A 22,599-nucleotide genomic window follows, 5' to 3' on the forward strand; every position below is an offset into this window, starting at 1 on the left:
TTTATCCAGATACATTGAGAACATGCAAACCACACAGACATATACACAGTAAGAACACACAAACTCTACATAGATGCACGGAGAACAGGCAAATCACACATTCACACACAGGGAGAACATGCAAACTCCACCCAGATACAGAGAGAACATGCAGACTCCAGTGTTTGCAAAGGCCCTGTGAGGCTGGAGGTGTGTCTTGAGTGTGAGAGGTGACAGTGTTAAAGCTCGGAGCCTGTGCCTCCTGACCGCCTCTTTTCTCTGCTCAATCTTTGTTTAAATCTGCTGATAAAACTAATGCTAATATTTCAACTTTCTGCTTCACAAAGTAAACGTTGCCGGCGGTGCTTTATGATTAATTCAAACATGATTACGAAATGTGAGAATAAAAAGCTTTGAAAGGCTGAGACAGAGCCAGCGGCAAACCCCACTCTAACCCAGATTGGATTTGTGCTCCACTTCACTGTTTAGCTCCTGTTTCTGTGCAATAAGGCCATTTCTATTCACAGCTGAAAAAGTCATCTCCACACGTACACGCACTTCTGACAATTGTACCGTCAACAAAGAATCAAAACATCAAGGAAATCTGAAAGGAAACGCCGAGGCAAACAAAACAACTCCACAGTATAAATACAACTGCAGTACTGCCTCTTTGTATAACAGCAAGTATAGTAGTAATAGAAGTAAAGTATTAATATTACTGTAGTAGTGAGGGTCCATAAAGGTCAATAGACAACAGGATTAAATGTACAGGGTGTACAAAAAAGTATTTAGTCAGCCACCAATATATGCATAAAGAATTTCAGACTTCTGGTCATTGCGCAATGCATACTGGGAAGGATTTCCCAAAAAAGTGAGAATCAAACCGCCATGTTTGTTTTCCCAGTGGGATGTGTCTATTGACAAAGCCGATCTTTTCTAGTCTTTTGAACCATATCATTTTGTTTCTGGTTCTGATATTGTCATATTTTAGTTTTGGGATTCGGACATCGTAATTGTGTGGTTGTTGGATCCTAACACCGGAAAACGGCTCGAGAAATTTGTTGTAAAAGGAAAAGGGAATCAGATGTGTGTGACTGCAAACCTCCGTTCAAACTCTTTTCCTTCCCAACGGAATTGAAAAATAGTGAAAGGTGAAGGTGATGGGCAGGATTGATCCACAGGAAGAACCAAAAAGGAAACCTTTGACTGCCTAAATCATCCTGAGTTTGCAGCGAACACTTTGTATGTGGAGCACCAACAAACCGGGATCCCGTTTGTTAAGCGAGAGGTGCAGAAGACAAACAGACTGAGCTGCACTTTCTTGTTCTTGTGGTTTTACAGAAACATCACGTCTTGGTCTCTTTGCAGTGGAAGGTGTTTCTTGGTGAACAGCTGGTGCCTTTTGCTTTGGCGTTGACTCTTTAAATTCATAACTGAGATTGAGGATCGGGATTTTGCTTTGATGGCGCTCCACATACAATATGTTCGCTGCAAACTCGGGATGATTTAGGCAGTCAAAGGTTTCCTTTTTGGTTCTTCCTGTGGATCAATCCTGCCCATCACCTTCGCCTTTCACTATTTTTCAATTCTGTTGGGAAGGGAAACAGTTTGAACGGAGGTGTGTAGATCTGATTCCCTTTTGCAGTTACGGAGTTTGCAAACAAATTTCTCAAACCGTTTTCCGGTGTTAGGATCCAACAACCACACAATTACGATGTCCGAATCCCAAAGCTAAAATATGACAATATCAGAACCAGAAACAAAAGTGATATGGTTCAAAAGACTAGAAAAGATCAGCTTTGTCAATAGACTCATCCCACTGGGAAAACAAACATGGCAGTTTGATGCTCACTTTTTCGGAAAATTCTTCCCAATATGCACTGTGCAATGACCGGAAGTCCGAGATTCTTGATGTATCTATTGTGCAAGTTCTCCCACTTAAAAAAGATGAGAGAGGCCTGTAATTTTTATCATAGGTACATTTCAATGTAGAGAAATCACATTGTAGGATTTTTTTTTTTAATTAACTGGTCAATTCCTCAGTAAAATAAGTATTTGGTCACCTACAAACAAGCAAGATTTGTGTCTCTCACAGACCTGTCACTTGCTCTTTAAGAGGCTCCTCTGTCCTCCACTTGTTCCCTGTGTGAATGACTCCTGTTTGAACTGTTTCTCAGTATAAAAGACACCTGTCCACAACCTCAAACAGTCACACTCCAAACTCCACTCTGGCCAAAAGCTGTCAAAGGACATCACAAACTAAAGTGTAGACCTGCACCAGGCTGGGAAGACTGAATCTGAAATAGGTAAGCAGCTTGATGTGAAGAAATCAACTGTGGGAGCAATTCTTAGACATACAAGACCACTGATCATGTCTCTCCATCTGGGGCTCCACGCAAGATCTCATCCTGTGGGGTCAAAATGATCACAAGAACAGTGAGCAAAAATCCCAGAACCACATGGGGGGGCATAGTGACTGACCTACAGGGACTCAAACCCTGCAGTGCCAGACGTGTCCCCCTGTGTGTGTGTGTCCTTAAGCCAGGACATGTCCAGGCCCGTCTGAAGCTTGCTAGAGAGCATTTGGATGATCCAGAGGAGGACTGGGAGAATGTCCTATGGTCAGATGAAAACAAAATAAAACTTTTTGGTAACTTGTGGTGTTTGGAGGAGAAAGAATGCTGAGGTCAAAGAACACCAGACCTACTGTGAAGCATGGGGGTGGAAACATCATGGTTTGGGGCTATTTTTCTGCAAAGGGACCAGGACGACTGATCCGTGTAAAGGAAAGATGAATGGAGCCATGTATCGTGAGATTTGGAGTGAAAACCTTCTTCCATCAGTAAGGGCACTGAAGATGAAACGTGGCGGGTCTTTCAGCATGACAATGATCCCAAACACACTGCCCGGGCAACCAAGGAGTGGCTTTGTAAGACGCATTTCAAGGTCCTGGAGCGGCCTAGCCAGTCTCCAGATCTCAACCCCACAGACAATCTTAGAAAAGTAAAAGTATTTTTTTATTATAGTTGGACACCTGTCGTGAAGGCTGACCGCTTATTTTTATCACATTTGTAATTTAGGGCAAACAAAAATATATTAAATATATTTTTAAAAACTCAAAGTTCTTTATCAAAATCACTACATTGAAGCTTTATTAGATCTCAAACTCTGTGAAATAATTTTACTTTTACTCTTTAAGTACATTTTTAAACAGCGACTTCAATACTTGAATGTATACTTTTAATACTACCTTAAGTTCAGTGTTGGGGAGTAACAGATTACATGTACTGGAGTTACGTAATCAGAGTACAAATTATGAGTAACTGTATTCGGTTACTGTTTCAGTGAGTGGTAATTGGATTACAGTTATTTTGTTGAAATAAATGGATTACACGATGGTACTTTCCTGTTTTTAAATTTTGGGCTATATCCCTTTTTTTTCCGTAATTCCACTCATTGCTGGACACTAAACCAGGTCTAAACCAGGTCTAAAACCAGGTCTAAACCAGGACTAACCCAGGTCTAAAACAAGGTCTAAAACAGGATTTAACAGGACCATGTCTCCTCCTCTTCTATCAATAATATTTTTAATACGGCTAAGTAAAGTCTGGGCTTTTTATTTTCTTTTAGCCGGCAAAACATTTTATGTGAAGATTTCCTAGTCTTTGCTTCTCTACAGCAAATTAAGTAATCTAAAGTATTCAGATTATGTTACTCACCTTAAGTAATTTAATGGATTACGTTACAAACTAAATTTTGGGGCATGTAATCTGTAATCTGTAGGGGAATACATTTTAAAAGTAACCTTCCCAACACTGTTTAAATTTATTCAGTTATAGGCAGCTTTATTGCTCAAAAATACTAAGAAAAACAGGTATTCTGACTGCGAGCGGGGTCGCCTCTCCACAGATCTGACCTGTAATTTGGTCTAGTTTGGTCTCCATGAAAATAGAAAGGTTTAATGCCATACTGTGAAACATTCCGGACAAAGCAATAACGTCTCCATTTGACGGTCACTCCACCACAACAGTTAAACAATGCGGCTTTAAGTAGATTTTTCATGTGATAGTTTTTGTATTTTTCTGCTCTGGTATCTGTACTTTTACATAAGAGTACTTAAAATGTAGTTCTTCTTAAAGCCCCAGTCCTTTTGATTATTATTATTATTTTTATTTTATTTTTTTCATTTGGATTGTCTGCGTAATCCTCAGTCGTCCAGGTAGAAATTGGAGCAGAACTGAAGAAGCTGCGAAACCTCTTCCTTCTAAAACTTTTGTCCTGCTGTCAGAACTGAATTTTTCATTTTGGTTGTTTTTATTGCACTGAAAATTGTGTTTCCCAAGTTTTGACTTTAAATCAAACTAAAATTTGTCTAAAAGTCCAAACTCAAATTCTCTCCTTCCCTTCTGCCTGTGTGTGTGCAGTGCCCCCTCCTTCCTTTTCTCTCTCTGATCCAGACACAGCTCCTCTGTCTTTCTTCCAAACTCTCAGTGTGGATCTCTCTGGAATGATTGTTCCTATCAACACGGAATAAAAACTGTAGTGATCCTGGCACCGTGCTCACTATACTAGACTATACTAAACAACAATATCATTTATCATGGTAAAAATGGTACAAACTGGCCACGTTTACATGATGTTCTGAATTATATAGTTCAGAATTAAAATATTCTCCTTCGAGTTTACACGGAGATAATAATTCCAAATTGAGGTTTACATGGAAAACACCAAGGTATTTACGTCGACCAAAAGAAAACACACACTTCAGCTGCTACCGGCTTTTCTGTCATCTCAGTTTGTCGTTGCACCACGGACACAAACATGATCCAAACTTTTTTTTTCCGATGATAATTGCACAGCAGCTGGAGAATTCTCTCATCACACTTTATGTCTGTCAGCTGACAGTGTTGGGGAGTGACAGATTACAGGTACCGGTGTTATGTAATCAGAGTACAAATTATGAGTAACTGTATTTGGTTACAGTTACTGTTTCAATGACTGAAATTGGATTACAGTTACTTTGTTGAAATAAATGGATTAAACGGCGGTATTTTCCTGTTTTCATATTTTGGGCTGTATCCCTTTTATTTTCTGTAATTCCGCTCCTTGCCGGACACTAAACCAGGACTAAACCAGGTCTAAACCAGGACTAAACTAGAACTAAACCAGGACTAAACCAGGACTAACCCAGGACTAAACTAGAACTAAACCAGGATTAAACCAGGACTAAACTAGGACTAAACCAGGACTAAACCAGGTCTAAACCAGGACTAAAACTGGATTTAACAGGATTTAACAGGACTAAAACAGGTCTAAAACAGGATTTAACAGGACTAAACCATGTCGCGCAGATCATGATCCTCTTCTATCAATAATATTTTTAATTTGGTTAAGTAAAGTCTGGGCTTTTTATTTTATTTATTTATTTATATTTATTTTCTTTTAGCAGACAAAACTTCTTATGTGAAGATTTCCTCGTCTTTGCTTCTCTACAGCAAATCAAGTAATCCAAAGTATTCAGATTACGTTACTCACCTTAAATAATATAATGGATTATGTTACAAACTACGTTCTGGGGTATGTAATCTGTAATCTGTAGGGGAATACATTTTAAAAGTAACCTTCCCAACACTGTCAGCTGAGGAGGAGAAGGGAAGACAAACTGAGGCTACGTTTATATGATGACGGTCTGAACAGGAGACGCAAAAGTGGTGTCGCGTCTTCACTTTTTATTCTACGTTTAGACGAGTGTTTTCAGGAGGAAATCTGCGTGCATACGGTGACAGAACAATGTGTGGAATTGGATTGGGTATGCGTGCCAAGTGCCATTCACTTAAAGCAACAAGAGCATCTTTGGGCATACAGAAGTTTTCACACCACGCATTTTTATCAGCTCCTCCTTCCACCAAGTTGTTCCATCATCAACTGGTTCTCCAGGTCTCGTCCATATCCGTCTGACTCACCTGTGACCAACTGGTGCATCCAGAATTTGACAGAGGTGATTGCAGATCCGTCTCTGTTCACTAAGGCTATGTTCAGACTGCAGCCTGAAGTGACCCAAATCCGATTTTTTGCCTTCTATGTGACCTGTATCCGATCTTTTAATGACAGTCTGAACGGCACAGATCCGAATTTTTCAAATGCGACCCAGGCCACTTGGATATGTGGTCCTGAAACCGATACATATCCGATCTTTTCACATGCGACTTCAGTCTGAACGGCCAAAGCGCATCCATCCGACCTACACGTCATTAACAAGCGACAAGCGTCACTATTCTGCGCTGAAGCAGGCGGAAACCGGAACTGTAAAATCGCCAGGTGCTCAATGCTCGCGACCATATTTGGACAACTTCCGTAAACACAGAGCACGCTCACTGCGGTTGACACATGGGGTTGACGTCATTGTGTCCTCCAGTGCGCATGCGGGACACTTTCAGGCCGTTTACCGTTCACACTGAAGTCACAGACAAGTCGCATTTAATTGGAAATGTGAACGACCTCGCAAAAACATCGGATTTCACAAAAAAATCAGAATTGAGCATTAAGCCCTGCAGTCTGAACGTAGCCTAATAGTATCTCTGCAGATTCTGTACATTTGTTGGGACGTTTGTTTCTGTGTATTGTATGTATGTGACATAAACGTGTACACGACGTGAGCAGATCTGAACAGAGTTTTGTGTCTTGGACAGTGTAGACGGAAACACTACGGTGGAGCCTATTCATTTTTTCCACTCTGGAGGGTGGCTTCAGATTTTTGCGTCACCGTCTAAACCTAAGGAGGCAGGAACGCTTGTCCAAAGAGAAATGTTTTTAGGGCGACCCAACGAGTGCGCTGAACAACCGGAATTCTTTTTAAGAAGAGTAAACGTTTACATGATCGAGGAATAAATTAATTCAACTTTAAAATCGGAATAAACCACCCACTTACTTCGCAATTAAGTATAATAATTTTTCATATTTTTAAAAGCTGAATTTATATTTATTCAGAATTCAATAATTTTTATTCTGAATTAAACGTGGCAAATAATCATTTGTGGTACATTTGATATAATTGTGATAATCGCCAATAAAGATAATCATTTCATCACCAGAATGTGCAGAAAACAAAAAACTTATCCATGATGTTTTCTTTTGGATCATTCTTGTTTTCACTTATAACAAAGTACAAGACTAGAACTATTTAAATATGGAGCGTGTTCATAACATTAAAGTTCAAATTATTCATATTCAAAACAATTTTTAACCATGATAATCACAATGACACCAAATTTCAATATCGTCCCATGTCTACTCTATACCCGAAGTCTACTGTTTTTGTTTTAATACAAAATTCTTGGTCAATTAAAGAGTGCGTGGCAAAATCTCTCAAAACTATTCTGTAAAACTATTTGTGTATCTGACCCAGATTGCACTCACAAGACTACACCTGCAGGGGGAGTTCACGCAAAAACTATTTATGTTGAAAAAAGAAAAAACCTGGAAACAATGCATGTAAATAAAGACGGATTAAACTTGTGAGTCACGAGTTGAATCTGTGTTTGATCTTTTTTTTTCAGGTAACTCTCTCTCTGAATCACTTCTCCTTTTATCATCAAATAAAAAGCTAAATTACAAATAAAATTATTTGTCGACTGATACAAATTTTGACCAACAAATCAACAAATCAAACTCAAATCCCTAAAAAAAATCATAATCTTCTTTTTCCATACCATCTGCCAAGATTGTGAACTTCAAAATATTACAAGAATCCACCCTGCAGCGCGAGGTTAACCCAGGGCAAGAAAGGCAAATATTTTCCAAGAAGTAGAAAAGTTCCAGAGCCAGTGGCCTAATGTCCCGGACCGACACTAGAGGTCAGTGCAGAAACACAGAATGATTATAGTGTGTTGTTTATAGAGAGTGTAAAAGGTACAGGATGAAGAGTTAGTTGTGTTTTTACGTTGCGAGATAGGGTCAGCGTTCGAGCGGGGGTCAGACTCGTTAACATTATTCGTACGCCTTGTTTACTCACAGCGGAGCGGCGTGAACGAGGTGTGCGAGGAACGGCTCTTTAATTCTCTAATCACACACACACAACTAATTATCAGGATGAGTCATTACAGAGCGTGCCTCCAGAACACCAGAGACCACAGAGAAAAACAACCAGGGCCAGTGTGGAGCTGAAAACACAGACTCCAACGTCAGGCAGAAATAAAGAGGGTTATTGCAGGATAATCTACAAATAACTATGCATTTTTACATAGATATTTACTAAACCGCCTCCTTTCAAGTAGTTCAACAAGGGATTTCTGAATTACAATGAAATTCCTGTTATCAGTGTTGGGAGTAACGCGTTATAAAAGTAGAGAATTACTGTAATACGTTGCTTTTTGCTGTAACGCAGGGAAAAAATTTTAATATTTGACTCAGTACAAATGTTTGTAATGTACATTTTTAACCTGGATTAAAGTGGTGGGTTTTTGTTTTTTCTTTATACAAATTCACTAAAGTCACCACGATATCAGCAGCGGTGAAACGTCATTGTTAAGGGTCCGAATATTGGGAGGGGCCCAAAGGTGCACCGATGTAGACCGTCGAGTAATTGTGGACGAAAGGACTGACGCAGAACTCCACGCTCCATGGGGCTAAAGCAGCTGATGACCGATCGTGCTTTGCGGACACCCTGCTCCACAGGCTCAGTGTTCTCTCAGAGGAGGAACTAGATTCCAAGTCCTAGTCCAAGATTAGTCCTGGTTTGGTCCTGGTTTAGTCCTGGTTTGGTCCTGGTTTAGTCCTGGTTTAGTCCTGGTTTAGACCTGGTTTAGTCCTGGTTCAGCTCTGGTTCAACTCTGGTTTAGTCCTGGTTCAGTTCTGGTTTAGACCTGGTTTAGACCTGGTTTAGACCTGGTTTAGTCCTGGTTCAGTCCTTGGTTTAGTCCTGGTTTAGTCCATATACTGTGCAAAAGTTCGGCATCTTCACACAGTTCTTTTGGTGAAAGTAACTTAAAGTACTGCAATAGTAGAGTAATGTCTTACATTTTAAATGCAGTAATATTGTAATGTAATGAAATACTTTGAAATGACAGGAACAAGTCACAAATAACACATTACAGTTTTGAAGTCACTTGCCCAAAAGTGGTTGTTGAAATGCAATTTTTTTTTCCTTTTTGAATGTCTTGAAGAGATCTTAGTGTGAATCATTACAGTCAGAACAGAAAGAGTTCAGATGTAAAAGTTTTAAATAACAGTTATTTTGTCGTGTTGTCTGCATGGAAATGGAAGGATCATGTTCTCTGCAGGTCACTCTGTTTTACTGTATTGTACTGTATATTACTGTATATTACTGTATTGTACTGCATTGTCCTGTATTGTACTGTACTGTACTGTACATTTGTGGATACCACATCACAGTACTTCAGTTCCATCCAAAGCAACAAACAGAAGTGGGAGGGACATGTTCCAGTTTGTTCCTGTAAAATTCAGCTCCACATTTATCAACTGTAAAGAGAAAAAAGTATATTCTAAAAACATTTATTTATTTATTTATTCATCAAGTCCTCAAGTCTGAGTCCCAAGTCACTGACCTTCAAGTCCAAGTCAAGTCCCAAGTCTTTGTTCATTTTATCAAGTCTCAAGGCCTAAAAACAGTGACTCAAGTCTGACTCGAATCCAAGTCACGACTTGCAAGTCCCCACCTCTAGTCCTAGTATCAGTGTGTGTACAGTATTTGCTCAAATACTGCAATGTGAAGTGTCTCTGAGAGTCAAAAAGAGATACACAAACTAGGATGGTTCATTTGATATTCATGTTTCATTTAGGAGTAAAATATTTTAGCGTAAAAGGAAAATGCATTTTAAAATCTTGTATTACACAACATTGATTCTTGTGAGCTTTGACTCATGTTGTAATGTTGTTACTTCCTCAAAAAAAGACCTGGAGTTGTGTTTGTTTCATTCACCCACGTCTGAGTAATCTTTTATTATTAGTCTGTCTACGTGCTTTGTATCACCTCCAGTGGTAGTTTTAAAGTTAACAGCTCCATTTTCCCTTTTATTCAGCAGAGATTGGCAATTCAAGGACTGAAATTATCCATGATTCTTGTAGGAGCATGGAATTTCAGAACACAGTGGAGCACTTCCTGTATTACTACATGACATCACATGGTGGAACAGAGTATTTTCTGTTTGAGAGAATCCTAAATGTGCGGGATTTGTGTGTTAAATGCATGTGAATGAAATAAAACACAACTCCAGGTCTGTGTGCAATGAGGAAACAACAGAACACAGAAAACAGTGTAATATCTGGCCTTTATAGTGGAGCTACTGGTCACTGTGTTTTCAATCAGCTTTGTTAAAGACAGCACATTAAAACACTACATTCAGAACAGTATAATAGATGCTTCATTCATTTGTCCTGTTCTGAAGTGAACACAATCAGAAAAGCTTCAAGAGGCGGCAGCTTCAGTCACTTAACGGTTTACACAGAGACACCGGGGCTTGTTTTGAAATCCTGACTCAACTAAAATCTCATTATCCTAATAGCAAGTGAGGACAACTAAGTAATCCACTGCCTGAATAAATTATGAACTAAAAACACTTTTCATTTAGGAAAATAATTATGCGTGTTCTTAAATGGCATTGACTAATCTGCAAAGGATTAATGTGATTTTAAAGTACAGATTATAACGACAAAAAAAACAGACTTCTGCAGAGATACTGAGTTTGCATCGCAAAAAGGAACACCTACAACACAACACAATCTAAAGGTGCACTATGTAACTTTTCTTAGGGTTGTCCCGATCTGATCACATGATCAGAAATCGGCGCCGATCACGTGACTACAGACTCGATCCGGACTCGGACATTATGTTCCGATCAGGCATCAGATAAATAATATACGTATATAACACACAGCGCACACAGGACACACAGCACACAACAGGTTTTATTTTTTTAACTGAGGCGTGGGATTTGCTCAGGGACATTCAGTTAGTACGACTGTCTGTCCCAGCACCTAGTGGCTTGTGTTCACACCTGCGCAGCCGATGGCGTCATCGCACGTGCGCATGTTGCGCACCGGAGCTGACGCTTTTGGCGGAGAGGGTTCGTGCAGCGGCGTGGAGTGTCTATTGAGCGGTGGGACCAATGTTGCGGTGCGCTCCGCTGTGGGTTTGTGGATGTGGGGAAAGCCGGGGGACAGAGGCTGTGGGGCTTCTGTCATCTCGTTTTTATTTGGTAAGATTTTGTATTATTTGGAGATCATAGACAGGCCTAAATGTTTCAAATGTAATGCACAGGTTTCGATATAATATCAAATATACAAACTGTAGACTGTGCAGAGTCGAGTCTCAGGTCTGATCTGATTCTGGTCTGGTTCCTGTTTTGTTCAGTTCATTAAGTTTACTAAGTTACACATTTCAAGACCAGACTGTGAAAAGTCAAGATTTTCAACAATGATGGTGAATGGTTAGAAAAGTTAACAAAATTAAACTTTTGGACATTTGATTTTTCACACTAAGTTCAGCCCAAATACTACACATTGAAATCACCACAATCTGATCCCCTATACATCCTGGATCTGATTCTTTGCTCTTAGTGCATTTCATAATGTTTTATTGAAGTATCAGTCGGGACTCGGTATTGGCAGATACTCAAAATCAATTGACTCGGGGGGAAAAAAATGTGATCGGGACAACTTTTCTGCTTGTGTCCATGGTGATTTTTTTTCTTTTCACAGAATTGTATTAAGTGGAATCTATCCCCACAAAAACAAGAAGAATATTTCAGTTACAGGTCAGATCTGAGGAGATGCAAGTCTGCTCACTATTAGGATGCAGGTTTTTGAAGGTTTTTGAAAGCAATATAAATGGGTGAACTATGTTGCCCAAGGACACGACAACAGTGTGCAATATCTGGATCTGGGATTGAACCACTGACCTTCTGGTTGGTGGGTGAAAGTTATAACAGCTTAACCACTGTGACTCTGAATATATGAGAAAAACAAGACAAGATTATAGTTTGAGATTCTGTACCTGATTTAAAGTAATGACACAGGGACAGTTGGCTGCCTCCATATGGTCCTCACCCGGGTAAATGCTTACATAGCTAAGAGGACTGTCGCAGGACATTGCTTCCATATGGTTCTCATCTTTCAAAACGCCACCAATAATTTTTTTTCAGAACTAGCTCATTTTTCAATAGACTGCAAGGAATCTTTCCTAGTTCAAGTTTTTATTTTCCTTTTTTACTTCCTGGCAGGGGCGGTTCTAGGGGAGGAGCCACAGTACCTCTAACCTGATTGGCCCCTGAAGTGCCCCTGTTCTGTCAATCAACTGATGAGAAGACCAACCGGAGAATTCAATGATCACTGATGCAGTTCCACCCCCAAACTCTTGGTGGCAGTAGACCTATTGTGTCAATACAACTTAATGGGAGAAGAAACAGACCTGTGGAGGGCTTCTTTTTTTTTTTTTGTACTGTCTATACTTGTATTTGCAGCGCATTGAATTAATCCTTTATGTGCTTGGATGTTCCCTGTACTTGGCCCCTGAATGTAACACGTGGCCCCTTAATGGCCCCTGTTTCAGAAAAATCCTTGAACCGCCACTGCTTCCTGGTTGAACATGGCCAGCAGATGTGACATACGTAGAAATAATTCTACGAATTGATGACGTAGGTCCTGTCCACACTAGTATGTATTCAAGACGTTTTGGTTGTGGATTCAGTGTTCATCCACACTAATCCGATTGAAAACGGTTCCAGAGACAGAACGATCTGATGCTGCCAGCAGATCTGATCCGGCACTGTGTGGACACCTGAAAACGCTGATACGCAGATGTAGGTCTATGCGCCGCGAAGTAATTCACCACCAAAACGCTAAGAGACTAGAATATAATCTCTGAAGAGTTTAATATGAGCCATCTCCAATGCAATAAAAGCACAGAACAGACTCACCATCAGCAGAACACCCCTCTGTCACAGAAAGAACACTCATATTCCACTGAGTCGTGTCCTTTAGTCCAACAGAAGCTTAACCGCATCAGCGCACAATAGTGAGCTGTTTTTTTGAGTGCTTAGTTTATGCAAATGAGCCATGTGGTTTTAAGTTTTGTTTCTGTAAAATGTAAACAAATATGCTCAAAGCTGTGTGGATAGAGAAGTCTTGCGGACACAAAAACAATGTGTATGGACACAGATCATTTCCGATACGGTGATTCGTTTCAGTGTAAACATAGCCATAGAGAGGGAGTCTCTCCACTACTTTGTGTACTTTTTTTTTCCCCCCACAAATTAACTTGTAAAACTATGATCAAGATTGACCACAATTTTATCATATTCAAACTAAGTAATAATTGGGGAAAATATAAAAACCTCAATCATGTCACACTTTAAAGAAGTTTTGTTACACTTCTACAGATTATTAATTGCTGCCATTTTGACGCTCTGACCGCCCCCACCCTTTCCTCTCCATGCTAAATCACATCCCCTTCATAGCATTAGCAAACACAATCAGCGTGCATTCTGATAATCAAACTACTGCACATTGTGTCAGGTTTGTAGTGTTTTGTTTTGTATCATATTTATGGAAAATTGTCACGTGGTAGCATAAGTGACATAGGCTTGTGGGCGGAGCGTTGGCCAGGCCTGTACTGCTCACCGTTGGGCCAGAGAGATCACTAAATTACTCAAATATTACAAAAGGCTCCCTAAAGTCGATTTTGCGTAATACCCTCTCTTTAAGGTAAGACACTATGAAAGCCTCACCTCCGTTCTCGGACAGCTTGCCGCGGTAGATCTTGTCCTCCACGACGTCGGTCCAGTAGAGGGCGCTCTGGCTGAGGTGGAAGTCCAGAGCGATGGTGTTCCTGAGGCCGGGCACCAGGACACTGAACTCTCCTTTGTTCAGGTCGATTCTGCGGATCTCGTGTCGGTTTGAGAAAATGATGAACGGTTTGAAGGGGTCTGGAGGAAAAATGGATGAGATTCACATTTTAGTACAATACAAAAAATCCAAAATATTGCAATTTATAAATAATGAGAAAATAAAAACTTATTTATATTAAAAAAAGATAAATCCCAAGAGGTTAGAGGAGGGTTAGAGGAGGACAAAGTAAACATACATTCATTCTCCATAATTCTGATTAGTGGTACTCAAAACTAAATTTAACAATGGGTAAACAAGTGAAGTTCAGTTAGGAGCAACTAGTTTCGACAAAAAACATAAATAACTAAAGCTTTCAACATCCATGGACAGACAAAAGGTCATCTGACTAAAAAGTTAACTATTTTCAGTTAGTCAGACCATAGTATAGACAGATTCAACAACTTGGAGCAGTGCATTACAAGCTTTTAAATGATAATTCAGAAAAAAAATATAAATTAATATTAATTATGGGTCCTGTACCCAATTTTGTCACATGTATCTGAGTAAAATTAGACTTGCTCCAGTACAGATCTATTGTAAAAGCAGCTCTTAAGGTCAGAATTAGTCCACTGGTTACCGTCATTTAATCATGAAGTATTTTATTGTCTAATAATCAGGAATTGCATATTAATTGTTCTTAGTTTTACACATTACTTATTCTTAGTTTTACACATTACTTGTTCTTAGTTTTACACATTACTTGTTCTTAGTTTTACACATTACTTGTTCTCAGTTTTACTTTAAGTCTACTCCACTCCACTCTGATGTGAAAAGGACCTATAAATGTATTAGGATGCTCTGAATGCATGGGGGCATACTAGAATAAAGTGTAATTGCACATCCACTGCAGCAGTTGGCAGTGACACTCTCATTGTCAGAATGTGCGCGGAAAGTATTAGCGCTACAGTGTTGGGTTTTTTGCAGAGAGCAAACGCACACAATGCACACAGCAGGAGATATGAAGTGCAGAGAACAAACTGTATGTAAATTGTATGTAGCGCTCGGCTTCACTGTGAGTACGGCGGGAAACGAGGAAAGACCGGTGTGTTTACTGTGTCTAAAAATGTTGGCAGTGGACAGGATGAAGCCAAATAAATTATGCCGTTGCTTAAAGACATTGCACCCCAATCATGCTGATAAGCCCCTTGAGTTTTTTCAGCGAAAACATGCAGAATATTGCCAACAATCATTCAGCACAATTAGCATTATATAAGGTGGCGACCAAAGAGCAGAGGAGCTGATACTGCTGCTAGCCTGCATCATCAGCCGGTTTCACTTCATGGAAACTACTTTTTTTATTTAACCAATCACTGCTATTTGGTTGTGATGTATGTAATGCACCTAATACGTAGGAAGAAGGGCAATAACATCTTTGCCCTTGATAAAATTCACGAAACTTTCTGTTTGTTCCAGCTTAAAATCTTCAATCTCGGGAATCGTTGCCAACACAGAATGTCTGGCATTCGTCCACATTCCGCTTTGTTTACTGTTGTGCTGTACCACAAAAGGGACCCAGACAGGCGCAACGAGTTTGATGTCATGGCTTCACAGCTCACAGCTGATTGGCCGGTGCGCGGTCTACAACTTCCAGGGTTCTTGCAAACTGTCTAGTGTATTCTGATTCTTGAACTAGTCGCTGGAGAGAAATGAAATTGAGCGGAGGCAGTAGGTGGCGACAGTCTGGCTATACTGCGTGTGTCCCGGGAGTCGTTTTGGAGACGCGACTACGTTTGCTCTCGTATGTAGGCTACTGAAAGAGAGGGTGAGATTTGTCCACGTTTGGTAGTGGTTCTGTGGAGGGAGGAGTGTGAAATTTTCTTCTTCCTGGGGGGGCGTGACAGAAAATAATTGAGAAGCACTGGCATAAGGTAGGAGAGGAATAACTTTGGACCAATATCAACTGTTTAAAATGATCTTGTTCTGTTTTTCACATGTTTAAGACAGTCAAAGTTTGGTGCATTGCGTTTCAGTTAGAATTATTGAAATATGTTATAAGTACTTAAATATAAAAGCAACTTATACTGTCAATCCAAACCGTTCACTATGCTACAAATGTTGTGAATCCGGGCCAGTAACCAGTTTCACACAACACTGCATGTCTTAATGGCTTGTTATTTCAAAGAAAAGCCTTCTGACAATGACATGGACAACATTGATCCATATATATTACACTTCCATTGCTAACTAACTTCCCCAGTGATAATTACTTTCGATTAATGAGTCTATTACGTGACAGTTGGTATTGACTCTGCCGTACAGTATGGTAAACGTGATAGAGAGACGCACGCAGCTTAAATCAAAGCCTGGTTTAAATCTGTAATCCTGCTTAATTAAAAGCTGTGTAAATATGAGTTATCTGCAGCTCACAGGCGTCTGCACCAGTAATCTGCACTTTCAACACACACTGAGTAGTGATGGGAGATGAAATACGGTTTAATATTATACCTGTCAACTGATGGATTGGACCTATGAAGGACTTTTAATTAAAATGGTGGACATAACTGTTGATTATACAGAGGTGGTAGTATGTTTTTTTAATTATAGAAAACAAATATCATTCTTTTTAGTTGGGTCATAAATAAAATCACAGTTACTTAATCGTCACTTAAAGGTGCATTGTGTAACTTTTCTGTTGGGGTGTGACCATAGATTGTATGAAGAAGAGGACGAAGGAGTGTGGCATCACTCTTAGCATTCGACTGATTTGGCAGAAGGCGGTTGCTTAGTTAGCTGTCAATCAAAACTGGTGTAGTAAACTCGGATCAGTGCAGCAGGGTGACAGTTTTTCACTAGAAACTGAATTGGATCCAGAGTCAGTGGAGCTGAATCACACCCAAGCTCAGTTCCTTTTGTAACGCATTGCTTAGCAGGTTAAGTATGTCTATATACACTGTTGGGCAAGTTACTTTAAAACTGTAATGTGTTATTTATGACTTGTTACTGTCATTTCAAAGTAATTCATTACATTACAATATTACTGCATTTAAAATGTAAGGCATTACATTACTATTGCATTACTTTTAAGTTACTCTTATCAAAATAACTGCGAAAATACTGAACTTTTGTGCCGTATATGGACTGAACCAGGACTAAAACAGGACTGAACCAGGAGTAAACCAGGTCTAAACCAGGTCTAAACCAGGTCTAAACCAGGACTAAACCAGGACTGAAACAGAACTGAACCAGGACTAAACCAGAACTGAACCAAGACTAAACCAGGACTAAACCAGGACTAAACCAGGACTAAACTAGGACTAAACCAGAGCTGAACCGGGACTGAACTAGGTCTAAACCAGGACTGAACCAGGAGTAAACCAAGACTAAGCCATGTCTAAAACAAGAGTAAACCAGGACCAAACCAGGACTAATCTTGGACTAGAACTTGGAATCTAGGCCCACCCCTGAGAGAACCCCCGAGCATGATCAGGCATCAGCTGCGTTTAGCTCCGTGGAGCGTGGAGTTCTGCACCGGTCCTCACGGTCTACGCGGGTGCACCCCTGGCGTTTCACCGCTGCTGATATCGCAGTGATTTTACTGAACTTGTATGAAGAAAAATGAAAAACCCACCACTTCAGTCCAGGTTTAAAAAAAAGCATTGTAACGCGCGTTACTGACATTAGTAAGGAGTAAAATATTACCACTTTTTCCCCTGTAAATGCCGTAACATTACTGCATTACAGCAAAAAGCAATGCATTATAGTAATTTGTTACTTTTATAACGTGTTACTCCCAACACTGTCTATATACTAGGGCTTGGTATCATTAAGAAGTTGCCGATACGATACATACCTCATTACATTGCACTTTCAATTTGATTCGATATATTTCAAAACAATTCGATAGGGTTCAGTAAAAAATAAAACCTTAATCATAGCTGTGATACTAAAAGTCTTTGTTAAACCACTTTCTGTGCAAAGTTAATATGAAAAACACAGATTTTAATCATCAAAATAGTGAAAATGTCAAATGTGCTGCATAAATGAGTTTCCTCCCTCTGAACTGAAGCAGCAAAACTGTAGCACTGTAACAAAATAATTTAAAATAAACCAAAAAATACTCTTGGCGATATATCGATACAGCAGCCCACGATATCAATACTGTATCATCACATTAAATGATACGATATATCGATATTTCAATATTTTTGTCACACCACTACTACATACAGTACACGTCTTCAACAACCTCGGTCCTGATTGGCTCTTTGGTTGCTATGCTATACTCGTGGGTCAGAATTCCAAATATGTAAGTCCAAATTCGCCCCCTATCGTTAGCTTCGATGAGCTTCATTTGTCTGGAACCAAACACTATGGGTGACGTCACACTCACTTCCTTACCGAGTCTGTGGCTAAAACATGTATTCAGACTGAGTAGGATTGCCTCTCCAGCGATCTAACCTGTACCTTGTCTCCATGCGCATACATAAGCTTAATGCTAAAGTAGTAGCAGTGGAATTCTAGGCATATCCTGTATTCAAAGAAAATATATCTCCATGGAAACAAGCTGATGGCAGATACCGCACCAGAAAGGTTACATAGTGCACCTTTAATTGTAATCATGATTGAAATTGGATCATTTGCACAGTTCTGGGTGATCCCCAAAAAACTCTGAGAATCATTTAAATAAAAATAACTTGAGTCAGAGATGAGAAGAAAGTTGAAATATTTGGTATTCCACATTTCTCCTTGTGTGGCTCAGACAAAAGAGATTTAAATGGACACTTGGTTCTACATTAATAATTCATGATGGCTTCAGTCGATCTGTATTCATGAAACAACAGGAGCCTGAGAAACCTCTTCTGTGATCCGGCTTTGTTTTTGTGCTACCGTTTGGCCCTGAGTCACAGCCTTATGTAAACACCACATTCACATTTTCATACTGAATCTGTCTCTATTTCAGTGCTGCAGCAGGCAATGCAATCACGTATTCTATTTGCCAGGCAAGTCCACAATCAGACTTCTGTGGGTTTTTTATACACATGGACGTCTGGTCACCGTGCAAACATTACTGTCACATCAGACTGATCTAATGAACAGACTTTAATTTTTAGTTTACCTCCTTAGTGTTGGTCCTTTTCCTTTCTTTTTTCCTCATAAGCAGTGACCGCTACCCCCTGGTTCTAGAAGTAATTTCCATTTCATTTTTTCTCATAAAATGATATTAAAAGTTTGAAAGCTCAGGGCTTATCAGCTCTGTGGTAACTAATGACCACAAGGCCTATAATTTAATTTTAAATCTCTTTCTGAAACTTTATAAATCTCTATGTTATTAAAAGATTCCACAGAACCTTGCTTTTTAAATGCGCATTTTGGTCTTAAATCAACCACATTACGGATATTAGTCACCACATAGCTGCGTAGCCTCTGCCATGTCTTTGAAAAGGTCTAAGGAAAAATGACAGATTTTATGGATATTTTATTTCCAGAACCAGAACGTACGAAGTGCTCCATTTGTTTTGATAAGAATGGACCGTGCGTGTCCCTGATTGGCTAATCCACCTGCCAATCTCCCCCATATGAACTCAGAGAGATCCAGCAGACTCACATCTTCATAAAGTATTGAAGAAGTGTGTATTCTGTATCCCAGTCAACAGCTTTGGCCCAGTATTAGTCACATCACTAAAACATCTTTTTTCCACCTTCGCAATATCGCCCGTCTCCGCTCCTCCCTCCCTCAGCCCACCGCAAGAACTACTCATTCATGCCTTCATCTCCTCCAGACTCGACTACTGCAACAGCCTCCTGTACGCTTTCCCCTCTACCCACCTCAAAAAACTGCAATACATTCGAAAATCTGCCGCTCGCCTCCTCACCCACAACCGCTCCAGAGACCATCACTCCTGTCCTTAAGCAACTCCACTGGTTCCCGCTACAATACCACATCCAATACACGCATCAAGAATCTCAGACTTCCGGTCATTGTGCAATGCATACTGGGAAGGATTTTCCGAAAAAGTGAGCATCAAACCGCCATGTTTGTTTTCCCAGTGGGATGCGTCTATTGACAAAGCCGATCTTTTCAAGTCTTTTGAACCATTTCACTTTTGTTTCTGGTTCTGATATTGTCATATTTTAGTTTTGGGATTCGGACATCGTTAATTGTGTGGATGTTGGATCCTAACAGCGAAAAAACGGCTCGAGAAATTTCTTTGCAAACTTCATAAATGCAAAAGGGAATCAGATGTGTGACTGCAAACCTCTGTTCAAACTGTTTTCCTTCCCAATGGAACTGAAAAATAGTGAAAGGTGAAGGCGATGGGCAGGATTGATCCACAGGAAGGACCAAAAAGGAAACCTTTGACTGCCTAAATCATCCTGAGTTTGCAGAGAACATTTTGTATGTTGAGCGCCAACAAAGCAAAATTCCGATCCCTCGCTCAACCTCGGCTACGAATTTAAAAAGTCAACGCCAAAGCAAAAGGCACCAACTGTTCACCAAGAAACACCTTCCACTGCAAAGAGACCAAGACTTAATGCTGCTGTAAAACTACAAGAACAAGAAAGTGCGAGCTCAGTCTGTTTGTCTTCTGCACTTCTCGCTTAACAAACGGGATCCCGCTTTGTTGGTGCTCCACACAGTCACACAGATCTTATTCCCTTTTGCATTTATGAAGATCGCAAACAAATTTCTCGAGCCGTTTTCCACTGTTAGGATCCAACAACCACACAATTAACGATGTCTGAATCCCAAAACTAAAATATGACAATATCAGAACCAGAAACAAAAGTGATATGGTTCAAAAGACTAGAAAAGATCGGCTTTGTCAATAGACGCATCCCACTGGGAAAACAAACATGGCAGTTTGATGCTCACTTTTTCGGAAAATCCTTCCCAGTATGCATTGCACAATGTCCGGAAGTCTGAGATTCTTGATGCGTGTATACAAGGTCCTTCTCATCACCTACAAGTCCCTCCATAACCTGGCGCCTCCCTCTCACCGACCTCCTCTGTCTGCTCTGTCCCACCCGCCTCAGATCAGCCGACACCAACCTCCTCACTCCGCTCATCAGGACAAAGCACCAGACCTTGGGGGGACCGCTGCCCCCTCCCTCTGGAACTCACTCCCACAACCCATCAGGAACTCGGACTCACTGCAGCTCTTCAAATCACATCTAAAAACTCACCTGTTCAAACTGGCATTTCCCCCATGATTCCCCATTTTCTACAGTGTTACTTTTATTATTATTTATTGTTATTATTCAGTGTTAAAATCATCTGAACCCTCCTGGAACCTCTGACCTGTGCTCTTGCAGTTCTCCTTGTCGGCCTCGAGCTCCCAGCCATCGTAGCACGAGCACTTGACCATGAGCTTGTCCTGCTCACAGCGCTGACTGCACTTCAGGTGTTTGGCACAGAAGCTCTGGATCTGACACGTCTTATTGTCCGCCCCGAGCTCCATCCCCAGAGGACAGGAGCAGATCACGCCCTCTCCTGGAGCCACCGTGCAGTTGTTACTACAGCCGCCGTTGTCCAGGGAGCACAGGTCTGGAAAAGAGACATGTCTATGGTTAGAATGAGAGCTGCAAAGTCCAAAATAAAAACATCACTACATATTTTAACATACAGCATACAGCTCTGAGAAACTGAAACTACCGTATTTTCTGGCCTATTAGGCGCTCTGGATTATAAGACACACTGTCATTAAATGGTCTATTTTCGAACTTTTTTCCCAAATAAACCGCACTGGACTTTAAAGGAAACACAACAGTTGGATGGGTCAGTGGGACTTTGTTTGTTTGTCGCGTTCACGGTGACTCTGGGCTTTGTTCAGTTGTGGCGTGTAAGGAGGGTGCTGTCTGGGACCGCTGGATTGTTGGCATGTTCACAGTGACTCAGTTGTTCAGTTGTGGCTCAGAAAGGCACATTGAACTCGCTTTTTCGGTTTGTTCCTTCGTTTCGTGCCTTGTCCGCATGGAGTGATGAGTGTGGCTGTGGGTGTTTTTCGCTGTGCGGTCGCTGTCTGCTCCGTGTGTGTTTGCGTGTTCTGTGGGTGGTGCGGCTTTGTAGTTTACTGAAGTCGTGCTGGGACACCCGAGTGGATTCGTGTAAAGGGCGCTCTGTATTGCAGGGCGTGCGGTCGTTTTTTGATGCGGTTAGAGGCTTAAGAGCACATCTAATAGCCCAGAAAATATGGTACTAGAAGAGTTTTGAGGGCCGTTTGAACTTACTTATGTAAACAGAAATGAGAGGAAGATCAAAAATTTCAGCCGCAGAAGAGTGGGTAGAGTGATCAGCCACTAACCCAAAAGTTTGAATCCTACTATAATGTATTGTTGTTTTTATTAAATATGTAATGTGTGACTGACTGTGATGGTTAGAGGGAGCAGACTGACAGCCTCACTTCTGTCAGTCTGTCCCAGGGCAGCTGTGGCGATACAAATATACCCACACCCACAAATTAGTGAATGAAAAATGACTACAGTGTTTTTTGACAGTTTTTACCTTGCACTTGTTTGGCAAAGTCATTTGTCAATCATCAAATTATTCTAAACTTGTATTTTATGCTTATTTTATTTTAAACCATTATTAAATGCTGCATAAAGTGCCAATAAAAAAGAAAATAAAGCTGATTTAAACCCTATTTGCACAGGATAAGTACAACCTGGGGACGTCTAGTAATTAGCAAATTACCGCTCCACCTCCGTGTTACACATTTGCACAGGAGAAGCGAAGTTTGTAAATGATTTTATTTGACTGACACTGACACAGAGATTGAA

The 22,599-nt window shown here is 40.4% G+C and overlaps 1 protein-coding gene across 1 annotated transcript in view; it reads right to left on the minus strand.

The window, feature by feature from the left end:
• LOC110171260 (low-density lipoprotein receptor-related protein 1-like) overlaps window positions 1-22,599 on the minus strand; it is a 363,394-nt gene that overhangs the window by 123,955 nt on the left and 216,840 nt on the right. Inside the window, exons 23-24 of the mRNA XM_055160387.1 lie at window positions 21,122-21,367; window positions 13,722-13,919 (exon numbers count right to left, since the gene is read on the minus strand). Coding sequence (XP_055016362.1) covers window positions 13,722-13,919; window positions 21,122-21,367 — 444 coding nt within the window. The remainder of the gene's footprint in view (window positions 1-13,721; window positions 13,920-21,121; window positions 21,368-22,599) is intronic.

Source organism: Boleophthalmus pectinirostris, unplaced genomic scaffold, assembly GCF_026225935.1.
Source record: "Boleophthalmus pectinirostris isolate CB_2022bp ecotype Guang Dong unplaced genomic scaffold, ASM2622593v1 HiC_scaffold_3, whole genome shotgun sequence".
Taxonomy (NCBI): domain Eukaryota; kingdom Metazoa; phylum Chordata; class Actinopteri; order Gobiiformes; family Gobiidae; genus Boleophthalmus; species Boleophthalmus pectinirostris.